At 40.9% G+C, this 11,984-nt stretch overlaps 1 protein-coding gene across 5 annotated transcripts; it reads right to left on the bottom strand.

Moving 5' to 3' along the window:
- Positions 1 to 3: 3 nt before the first annotated feature.
- FAM204A (family with sequence similarity 204 member A) lies at positions 4 to 10,951 on the bottom strand. 5 transcript variants are annotated; one of them, XR_001350759.2, is made up of 7 exons: positions 10,663 to 10,951; positions 8,142 to 8,250; positions 5,459 to 5,700; positions 4,622 to 4,709; positions 4,460 to 4,490; positions 4,174 to 4,274; positions 4 to 93 (listed from the first exon to the last, which is right to left on the bottom strand). XR_001350759.2 is itself a non-coding variant. In XM_023764738.1 (5 exons), exons 1-5 carry the CDS (start codon positions 10,611 to 10,613, stop codon positions 4,256 to 4,258), a joined length of 594 nt encoding a protein of 197 aa, XP_023620506.1. In that variant the 5' UTR covers positions 10,614 to 10,648; the 3' UTR covers positions 4,190 to 4,255. The 5 variants fall into 5 exon arrangements, 1 of the variants encoding a protein (XP_023620506.1); XR_001350758.2 differs by lacking the exon at positions 10,663 to 10,951 and adding an exon at positions 10,400 to 10,640; XR_002832224.1 differs by lacking the exon at positions 10,663 to 10,951 and adding an exon at positions 8,795 to 8,813.
- Between the last annotated feature and the right edge of the window lie 1,033 nt (positions 10,952 to 11,984).

Below are 11,984 nucleotides of genomic sequence, written 5' to 3'. Positions count from 1 at the left end.
TACCTCTCGGGTAGCTAGCTGGTTGCTGAGCTCCTCGGCCTTCTCAATATTCCACTCTTCCACAGCCTGGTCTATGCTCTTTTCAAGGCCCGACTAGAAAGAAACAGAACCTGAAACTTAAAGGCAGAAAAGAAAGGCAAACAAACATTCGCTAGCAAAGACTATGCAGCAGGCTACAGTTTGAGAACCACTGACCTAAGCAATGCCTTCCGTTCCTCCAACATCTTACCTTGTTTAGGCTTTCCCAACCATTTCTTTCGACCACTTTCACATCTAGGTGCTTCAGCAGCAATGTCAGAGAAAGTCAAATAACTCAACCCACTGGCTTCGCTAAAAGCCATTTAAACAATCCAGCTGGGTGGGCTCTCAATGCTGCCCTTGACAGGCTCCACAGGCCTCTATGACACTGTTACATGTCTCTCCCATTACTCCAAATACCCTCAACCCCACCTCCTTCCTTTTCCGACTGTAACTCTACCCCCACTTTACGGGAGCGGGAGAAGGGAGGGAAAAGAAGAACCAAGGATATGTATGTCCTTTCTACAATCTTCCTCTCATCCACCTCAAAAAAGTTATCTTCAGGTATTCTGTTCTTCATTCCTTACTGCCCCCAGGAAGGAATCATCTCCCTTGCAAGACTAACCCCACCTCCTGTGCTCACCACAATCCCATCTGCTTTCATGCTATACAGAACCTTGCTCTTTAAACTTTCTACCCCCATCTTTCTTTCATTCTACAAACAAGCTTGTCCTCCCCGTTCTGGACCAGGGACTAGATGGGATGCCTCAGCCTCTTTCCTCAAACTGATTTCTTGTTGTGTTAGTACTACTTCTCTCTCTTCTAAAACATTCTTATCAGTTGCCCTGATGTCATCTCATCCCTTAACCCTCTAAGCCAGAGTCTATGGTCACAGGAGACACCAACTGTTGTCCTTTTACCTGAGCATCTTTTATGTTAACTACATCCACGTTCTGTCCCCCCCAAATATCTATCTTCAATCTCCTTTGAAGCCCCTTATCTCTTATTGCCCCTTAGTGACAGCACTCCTGCGATTTCTGTGACTGACCCCTTCTTCTTACTCCTATTTCACACCGTAATTCAATCCTAGGCCTTCAATTAATTCTTATAAGCTGCTTTGGATCTCTATATAATTTAAAGCATCTGACCTTTCACCTTATCAAAATCTACAGCTCCAGCTACTTCCTAGTTATCTTCATATTGAAGGTAGCGTCCTCCCTTTTTTAATTATGTCTAAAAACAAGTTCCTCACTCCCGCCTGCTCCTCCTTTAGAGCTGACTACCCTATCAGTCACCCCTGATAAAATCCTCAGTCAGCTTCAATGCCTCCAATTCTGTGCTCTTAATTTAACTGTTTTGTAGTGTCTCTCATTTCTCCTTTCTGTGCTTCTTCAGGGCGTCATAATCTCATTTGAAAGATTATAACCATCTCCAAAGTGGTCTTCTATCTTTCTTAAGCGGATACCATGTCATTATCCAGCTTAAAACAATACCACTTTCTTACTCCTTTTGAATAGCACCCAATTCCCTTCATAATAGGATCTCAGTACCTGTACCTGGAATATTTTAATTAATATTTCTTTTTATAGTCAAAATAAACTATTTTCATTTAAGAAATACTAAAACAATGGCCTCTCCTTCCTACATAGAACATTAGGTATCTCCTCAAATGCCACTGAGATATGTGAAAACAAAACATTAATATCAAACTTTAATTTTCCCTGCACCACAAATTCTGGGGTAGCCTGACACCTCCACCCAGACCTGCTCTCCAGTCTTTCATCTCAGCAACCTGGTCTAACAGCATCCATTCTTGAGCCTGCCCTGCGTATTCCACATGGCAGCTCTGCTGTGTCCCTCCAATTAGGTAGGCTTCCTGAGATACGGATCATCTGGGTGCCACAATCCCTTACTCCAGACGTAGAATAACACAGGTCAGCGAGCAGAGAGGAATCCAACCTATTTTTCCACCAACGCCCAAGAATAAACCAGTAGTCTGTTTACTCAGTCAACTTGCTACTTCCCTTTGGCTACCATGGATGGGCCACAGCTTACAAGTTAATGTCACAAAGGGGGAAACAGGAACATTCCCCTCTTCTAGAAACTTGTATGAACTGCTGAGCTTAAAAATATACTTTTCACTTAAAAATAAATCATCTAAAATTATAAATGTATCTCTTCACCATCAATCAACCTCCATTACCCAGCCATTTGGAGCAGCGTCTAAGGGAGATGGCATAATATAGTAGAAAAAACATGGATTAGGAGTCAGGATTAGGAGTGGTCACAGCTCTGGATAAATGAGGTACTTAATTCTTAAGTGTCTGTTTCATTAAAGAAAACCAGTTATTGGCTTGGATGACCAAAACCCTCTCCTAGAAATAAAATCCTAGAATTCCACTTACATGTTCAACTTTTTTTTAGCTCTTTTAGAAGATATTAACATTCCAAATGCTTACATTAGTACAAAATCATCCTTAGGTAAACACTTCCATCGCCTAGCACCATAAGCTAACAGCACTTGACAAAGAGCATGGCTGGTGAGGTCACAGTCCAGCTCCTCTACTTGACAAAGCTGGAACCACAAGTTCACATGTAAAATTCTGTTGTGTGAGTCCCTAATGCACATGCCCTCAATGATGCAACACTACCCGATGGGTGAAAATAAGGTTTTTCATGAGGAATATTGATTAATCAGAAAATGGTAATGATCGCTATGCACACAGTCATCTATAGCAATGACCCACGAAGGAGGCACACACAAGGTACAGTATACCTGGGCTTCACCAGGCAGGACCCTGTGCTCTAGCCCTACCACTCAGTGGTCTGTTTTCATGCTGCTGGAATCTGTCCATCATTCCTGCATGTGAATATGTAAGTTACTCATGCATTCAAACCTCTGCTCAGTATTAATCATCTATATAAAGACCGACAACTCCCAGATGTGTTTCTAAAGCTGACTCTCCTCCAAGCTCCTGCCTCATTTTACCAACAGTCTATTCTCCTCCTGCTTGCTGATATCACCCACGCCCCCACACTGAACTCTGGAGGCCCCACTCTAAATCTTCTCCCCTCCCAAGCTTTCCCATCTTCATAACTATTATCTTTATGCTTAAGGTAAAACCATGAATGGCTCTTTCTCTCCTTATTCTCCAAATCCTCCCCACTACCTCACAAACAATCCAGAGGCAAATCCTGTCAATTCTACTTCTGCCCTATACCTCAAATCCTTCCCCTGTTCCCCATCCTCAGAAGCAGCATTCTTGTTCAAGATGACCTCATGCCTAGAAGGGTCTCCTAACTGCTCTCTTCTCACCTACTTTTGCTGCCCCACCGTCCATTCTCCACATAATAGCAATCTTTTTAAACATAATTTAGATCATGTCACTCCTTTTAACTGAAAACCCCTGAATGACTCTCAAGTGCATTGTCACTAAAACCCAACTCCTTTCTCTGCCCCTGAAGGTCCCAGAGTTTGCTCCCTACTTGCCCGCCTCTCCAATCTTATCTTGGGCCCCCTCCTCCTCACTAGGCACTCCAGCTAGGCTGACCTAGTGACTCCAATGTCCGATGATGAACGACTCTTTCCTCCCTAGGATCTCTATCCAGCCAGGGGTCCTCAAACTTTTTAAACAGGGGCCAGTTCACTGTCCCTCAGACCGTTAGAGGGCCAGACTATAGTTTAAAAAAAACTATGAACAAATTCCTATGCACACTGCACATATCTTATTTTGAAGTAAAAAAACAAAACGGGAACAAATACAATATTTGTATTTGCATGTGGCCCGCGGGCCGTAGTTTGAGGACCCCTGACCCAGGCTATCACTCTGCACTAGCATTCCTTATTTGGATGGTTCCTGCCCTCCTGCAGGTCTCAGTGAAATGGCATCTTCTGAGAAAGGTCTTCCCTGACCACAACAAGCTGAAGTGGGGCCTCCATTTGAATTTCTTCACAATACCCCATTCATTTCCTTCTTAACAGTTTTTGTTAATGATTTGTAACTATATATTTACTTCTTTATCTAGCACCTTGTTTGGCACATAGAAGGCATTTTAATAGTCACTTAATGAGAACTACCTTTGGCAAGGTTAATTACAAATATTTTCTACTGAGTAATATAAGATGCAATAAAAAAAAAATCAACAACACTTTACCTTCTCAATTTTTTTCTTTTTAACAGGGGGTTCAAACCTGTCATTGACTCCAAAATACTGAGTAAGTTCCTTCAACTGGGTTTCACTTGGGGGACTGTTCACTATAAAAAGATAAAGAATACATTTTACACTAAATGTACTCATTTTTATTTTTACTGTTTTTAATTGGTTACTACAATTATATTACAACAACTAGTTCTTATGTTTCAGAGGTAATTAATTTAACTATTTGTACAAATTCTACAAATACTAACTAGAATAGACAGATATTTTCAATTCCACCTACCTATGAGATTCTTCTTCATTCTTCAATTTACCTAAAAAGAATTCACAGTGTTAATAGCTAAGTATTTAGTTATTTCAAAATTACTTTTATTAAAAATTAATGAACTCAGTCGCAGTTTAACATTAGCACTATTGACAATGAACCTGAATTAAAGCAAAATACCTTTTCTGGAGCGTTTTCTTTTTTTTCTTCTGAATCTTGAAGATGAGATTTTCTGTTCAGAATGTTTTTTATGCAATTCTTGAAATTTCTACATAAAAGTAAAAAAAAAAAAAAGCAAATATATTTTGAAGCAACACATACATCAAAAAATAACAAGTAATAAAACTATTATATTCTAGTATTTATAAACACATATTTAAGTTCCTCTTGAGATATTATATTCTCTAAGGCTCTTTCACAACCTGGGTTTTCATCTTACTTTATTTCTAGATATTTCTAGATAAGTCAAACTGATAATCTGAGAGTAAAATTCAATGACTCATAGATAACAAAAAGATAAAATTAAGATAGACATTCCTCCTGTATCATGTTAGGCCAGTGATGGCGAACCTTTTGAGCTCGGCATGTCAGCATTTTGAAAAACCCTAACTTAACTCTGGTGCCGTGTCACATATAGAAATTTTTTGATATTTGCAACCATAGTAAAACAAAGACATACTTTTGATATTTATTTTATATATTTAAATGCCATTTAACAAAGAAAAATCAACCAAAAAAATGAGTTTGCGTGTCACCTCTGATACACGTGTCATAGGTTCGCCATCACTGTGTTAGGCAAAGTAGCTAATCTTACTAAATGTTTTCTTCCCCTATTTATGAAAAACAAAACAAAAATGAAAGCAAATATCTGAATGGCCAATGGAATGACTACAGACCCACCTGGTAATAAAAGAATTCTGGGTGAATTTTCCTACCTATTACCTCCCAAGAACATGTACACTCTGACCATGGCAGAGACACACAGGCTATACTAGGAACACATCAGAGAAAACCTACATTCCATATATGTAAGGGAACTCCAGAAGGACACTCTTCATATGCATTCACATTCGCCTCTGCTTCAGTGTTTGGTCCCTCTGCAGGGACATCTGTGATCTCTGTTTCTGTAACGGTCCCATCTTCTTCATCTTCCTGTAAGTCAGGTCCAGAGTTCTCTATTGTGTCTTCATCTTCAGAATTCAACTCAACATCACTTTCATTTAGGCCAGGAGGTAGCAGCCCACTCCACATCTTTTCTTCTAAAGGGAAAAGGGTGAATTTAGACCTATTTAAAGTAGGCAGGCAAAGAATTTTAAAACCATTAAATGACATCCCAGAGTCTAATAAATATACCTATAGTTTGGGAACAGTCCAGCTAAACTTTTTAAAAATCTATAATGGGATATGCCCTCCATATTAAAATTAAACTTTGCTTGTATAAAAAAAAGTGTAAAGCAGTTTAGCAAGTTGTTACAAGATACATCTATAGGTGAATGACCTAAGAATATAGGACCTTGATTCTCTACTATATGCATAATTTTGCCTAAAAAAAAGGAAATCCAGTAAAAGTATCCATTGCTCGAGAATGGTAAGAACCTAACAATATGCCCTGCAGGCCATGTAAGAACTATATTACTATATTTCAAGCTATACCAACTAGAGAAGAAAACAAAATTGAATGTTTCACCTGTATTGGGATATATAAAACATTCAGGGGACTTACTAAGGAGCAGGAAAACAATTATTCAAAAAGAAATTTTTTAAGCTGTACAAGTAGTTTGAGGAAAGTGTGATGGTGAAAAGGATATCCTAGATTAAAATTTTATACTATTTGCTAAACTAATATTAAATGGAATATAGTCCTAACATTTTAACAAGAACATACTATATTTGGTAAACTAATATTAAAGTCCAAAATAATATTTAGCATTAGCTATACTGTCCATTTGTAGAAACATTAGCTAGTGTTTAATAAAAACAATGTTTAAAAATTGGAGTTGTAGTCAATTTGTTCCCATTAAGATAACTGAGTACATTTTCACTATAATGGCACAGTCTATTTTAGAATACATATTGAGCCAAATCCATTTAGTTTAAAAGTTGCCTGAAACAGAGAAGTTGGTTGTAGTGCTCATGATTACTATCAACCTGAAGGAATAAAATGAATAGAAATCTTTTCTGCTAAGTTTTCTACCCCGTATTGTGATTAATTAACCTAATAACAAAGCCACCACCATTAATCTCTGAGACAAAGACATCATGGGCTTTTCCATAACTCTGAATAATGGATTCCTAATAACTTTAAGGACCTCCTCCCAAATCCAAAGAATCAGATCTTACTTTCTGCCACTTTGGTCCAGACTCATCAGCTGCTAACTCTCAGAAACATCCTCACCAAAATAATCTCTTGACTTTTTAAGAGGAAGGGCCTGACATATAACTGCTCCCATTGTAATCCTGTGTCTACCATATACTAGTAGTATATGGAAATCATTTTTAATACCTCCGTTTTTTCATCTGTAATAATAAGGCATACAGGCTTATTTTGAGGATTAAATGAGATAAAGCCATGAAAACATTCAACAGTATTTAGGAGGTTCTAGGGGCTCAATCAGTGCTAAGTTCTTTTCTGCTATTATTATTCCTGTGGCTATGTGCATTTTGATCATTTCTATCATGATGGCAGCGTTCATTCATAAGGTCGTTTTGAAGTTTCTCATGTTTGAAGTGTACTCGCTTAACAATTGATGCAAATCATTGACTTCCCTGATTTCCACAGGCTGACATGAAGTTTCTATAAAAAATGTAGGTGTCTGGTTTTCTGAATAGAGCAATAGACCCAGAAACAAATCAGCATGAAGATAATGGGGCTTAAGCTTCAAGGCTCATTTGCACAAGACACTATACCTAATTTTATATTTAGAATATGTATTCCTTGTTTTTAGAGACCCCAAATTACATAGGCTCCCAACCCCGGGAAACCTGGATGCACCCCTACACCAGCCTGAGGACTTGAAAAGCTGGAATGGAGGTCATCTTGAGACGCTCTATTAGCACAAAGGACATCATATAAAACACACCAATATTAAAAAACAGATGTGATGTTATTAGTAAAAATATTTCTACTCTTCTGAAAAGCAGAGCAAGGGGAGCAATAATAAGTTCCATCATGACTCTGATACTGGCATATAACATACCTTTAGGCTCATTACCCATTTCAGGATTTAGTGTAGTAACAAATGTCAAATATAGCTTTAGCATAACTGGGGTTCTTCTATGCTTGAAACCACCGTTGCTTTTCCCTATCCACAGTATCTTTTGCATGCCCACTGTGTGCCAGGCACTCAAGACATGGGACAGCAGGTACAAAAGGCAAAAATGCCTAACTTCATGGAACCAACATTCTGCACAGATAACTCACTGAGGAGCCTGCAAAGCGGAGCAGCCCCATGGCCAGAAGCTCGACTGTAAATCAGCCAATATGGAATGGCAGCTTGTGACATGCTTTAGGCTCATGTTCGAAAACACTGTTTTCTATTCATAGCATAGACATGTCTTTCATACATTTGCAATGATGCTACGTTAGGCCTCATGTTATTTCTGTTTTGGCTATTCTGATTCTCTCGTGCTTTGGACCGCCTCTCCCGCCACATCTATCAGTGTATATTCCTTTATTTTAAAGCAGATCACTCCAAATTACCTTTTCAATGTGACAATTACTCAGCCGTTCCCAGGAGATGTGGCATACCGGGAAACTGGAAACTTAAGTTTTTTTAGTGCACATTCTAGCCAGATCTATACAACAGTCCCTGTATTAATACAAAACCTATCAGTTTTAAGTCTGTAATTAAAACAATTTTTAATTCAATCATTTTTGCCCCCCCCCAAAAGATGCAAATGATTCAGAAGCCATTTTTACTCTATGGTTTTAAATATCACCTTCTTCATCTCATACACTCTCTACTTCTGAAGTTAAGATTATTTTCCTTTCCACAATTATTCTTTTAAAAAATTCTGTGTATACTACACAGAACACAGCTTTAGTCCTGGGCTGATACAATTTACTATGAACTGAAAATATTTATGTATCATTCTAGTCTGAATGGTTGGGTTTTCTTTTGCCCTTGAAAACCACCATAGTCACTATTTATTTAGCACATTTGGCAGATCGCAATGCATCAAGAACATGACACAGTTCAGCAATTCCTAATCTAAGGTTTTTATAAAGTTTTATGAAGATAGTAATGGAGGTCTCTAAGCTAATTTCAATATTCAAAGCCCAATATTTTCCCCCTCAAACAATATCAGCCACATCTACATGAGGAGACTTAAAATCAATGAAGCATTATTCACCACATATTCGTTGATCAGAAGGTCTGATTGGTAGCTACAGACCTGATTTTTATTTAAAAAAAAAACAACACCACTAATGAATATATGTTAATAGACACAATCTTTCAAAACATGGCACCCAGGGAGCTATCAAATTATAATAAAAGGCGTTTGGGGTTGTGAAAGGATGGGGAACAGCTGGGACAGGGGAAAAGACTTGGTTTTGAATGTCAAAGACGGGTTCCTGTTCTGAACAACATAATTGTGGGCAAGACAATGCATTTTGCCTGGTCTCCATTTTTAAGCTATAAAATGAAAGTCTGATCAGATGATCTCTGAGATGTCTTGCAGCTTTCCAATGTTTCCTTATGGATCTTAATATTATATGTGCCCCAATACTCAGCCACCTCACTCTCTGCTGCAATACTCCATTCTCTTCTAGTGAGATGCAATAGCGACTGGACCCCTCCTCAACCTAGCTGTCACAGCCAAAACTGATAGTTTCCAGTTAGTGGCACTTCACACAGGACACCCCAAAGACAAGAAAACGCATGATGACAGAAGAAACAGAACCGGGAAAAGGAAACAAAGCAGGTCATTGCTATTCATAATATACAAACGATGTGACAGGTACTGACTTACCACTAATCTCACAACCACACTTCCACTAGGAATTACTACGTCTTACAAATAAGGTGACTGACTTGTGTAATGCACGGTGATCCACTTAGTTTACAAAAATGGAACTCATGACTTCAAATTATAAACTTTTAGAGGACAGAGACAAAGATCTGGAAGTGTCTCAAGAATGACTCTCTAGCCTATAATCCTAGACTTGCTAAAATTTGATTAAGAAATTTTCCCCCCACTGTTTAAGTACAGAAAACCATGTAAGATGCTATACTAAACTGCATTACCAGTATTACATTCTGGTAATCCTGTCACATTTGTGGCCCACCAGGCAGATGCTTATAATCAAAACCCAAAAGATATAATCCAAGCAGTTTAATGCGTAAATGTCTCATATCTCCTGTCTCTGGTATTCCAGAATTTCAATGCCATTTTCACCAAATGATAACGTTTTATTTACATTTTGTACTCAATCAGAAATAATCACAGGAATCTGAATCTTGTCTGATATGAATTTAACCTTGTATAATAACCATAAGCCACCACCCACCCACCAATCTGAAGAGTGTGTTAAATAATTTACATGATAATCAGTTTCTATGGCTTGGAGTAAGTTATTTAACTAAAACACTTTTAAACATGTATTATCAACACTATCAACAATCAAGAATTTTAAAAAAAATGTATCATAAACATTAATGTAAACATGTTTACTTTCATAAAATAAACGTGTGTTTCCGCTTCTCAAAAAGGTAGGAAGTACAAGCGAATCACGGGCCTGCCTTCGGATTTAAGTTACCAATCCGATCACCCAGATAAACAAACTATGGATGCATGTAGCAGGACTCTGCACGCACACACACGTTTTCATTAAAGAGGGTGTCTGTCTAGCTCAGCCGTGGAAAACACACTTCCTTAGACCCAAGAACGACGTGCAGTTAGCCAGCAGCACAGCGAGGCTCATTTTAAGCCGGACGCCGCTGGGAAAACACTTACGTTCCCGACGGCAAGAGGGTGGCTCCAGCGGGGGAACCTCTTCCTGCCGGGCCGCCCCGCCCGGAACTCGGCGGGCCTCTAGGGGCAGCGTCACTCCGGTCCCCACACGGGACCCCCGCCCCCGGCCCCGCACTAGGTGCCGAAGGTTCCGGGACGGGAGGTCCAGCCGGCGGACACTCCCATGAACTGCAGCTCTTTCCCGGGACACAGCCATGGTAAACCGAAGCCTGTTTCCCTAACCGAAAGCCCCGTCCCCCTCTCACCTGGGCCGGGCCGGGCAGGGATGGAGAACCCTCTCCAACCACAGGCTGGGGAAGGCGCTGCGACGCCCCTTCCGGCACTTCGGAGGCCAGGGCGGCCGACGCTCCCGCGGGCCAGGGCCGGGGCGGCCCGGGCGAAAGGCTGTGAGGCTCCTCCACTGGCCCCCTCACTCCCCGAACCGGGGGCTCCTCCACCCCTCACGCCGGAGCCCGAGCAGCCCGGGAGTCAGCCCCACAAGCAGCTCTACTCACGCGTCCGGAGCCAGCCACCCGGCAGCCATCTTAAGACCCCGTCAACATCGCGCCTTCTCATTGGCTCTGACCTCTCAGCCAATGGGCTGCGGCCGTTCTGGCCTGGCGGTCGCCGTGGCAACCGGCCGCTCTCAGCTCCACGGTGAAATCCACTGAATGGAGCGGTGGGTTTCTTTCCACTTTTCTCTCGCCGTTTTCCCTCTTGCTTCTGGTCGTTCTCCAGGCTTTGTCGGTTCGCCATCCCCTGCCGCACGCCGGTGCTGGCTTAGACTTTGACCTGAGTCCATTCCCAAGGGGAGAGAATCGCTGCAGGCGCTCTCTAGGCCCTTCTGGGAACGTTGCTATTAGTTCTCCGTTTTCCTCCCTCTCTTCCTTTTTCCTTCTCTGCACGAACTTGTTGAGCAGCCTTCCTTCCAGTCTCTGTTTCGGAGAAAGCGGTCCGCCTCCTGCTCTCGTGGAGCTTACCATCTGGTTATCGCCCAGGCTGCTCCCCCAGCAGACTCCGTGGTCTTGGCCCAAAGCTCAGGGGACTTTTCCGTGGCAGCCACTGTTGTAGGCCCCGAGGAGGGGCGTGGGGAGCGTAGGAAATAAGCAAGGAAAACCACCAAGAAAAAGGCGCCACGAAGAAAACAGTAATGTGGTCGTGATGGGAGTGGGGCTATTTTAGAAGGGCTGCCGTTTTCTGAAACTGTTGGGTAATAGTGATTAAGAAGATGAAGAATATTCCCTATTTTCTAGTGTTGTAACATTCATGTAAGAAAATACACATAAAGACCTTAACCTAGTACCTGGCCCACAGTAATTCTGTCTTAGCTATTTGTTACCAATAATGCCCTTCTTTGAAACATTGTAAAAATGTATAAAAATGTTGCCTGACACTCAATAATATATCACGACTTAGTATAAACAGATCTTTGAAGTTATTACCTAACTATTCAGTGCCTCACCCCCAGTGTCTCCCAGAAGACGTGCCAGGTTTGTGGAGTCACTTTCTATAAGCCCAGAATCAGTGAACCCTGGATTGACAAGCTTGGGCGGCTCAGGTCCGTTTAACGTGCTCACAGCCTCTGATT

This window comes from Myotis lucifugus, unplaced genomic scaffold (assembly GCF_000147115.1).
Source record: "Myotis lucifugus unplaced genomic scaffold, Myoluc2.0 scaffold_345, whole genome shotgun sequence".
In the NCBI taxonomy this organism is placed as follows: Eukaryota; Metazoa; Chordata; class Mammalia; order Chiroptera; family Vespertilionidae; genus Myotis; species Myotis lucifugus.
Note: the sequence above shows the minus strand (reverse complement) of the source record. Positions and strands in the feature narration are given on the sequence as shown.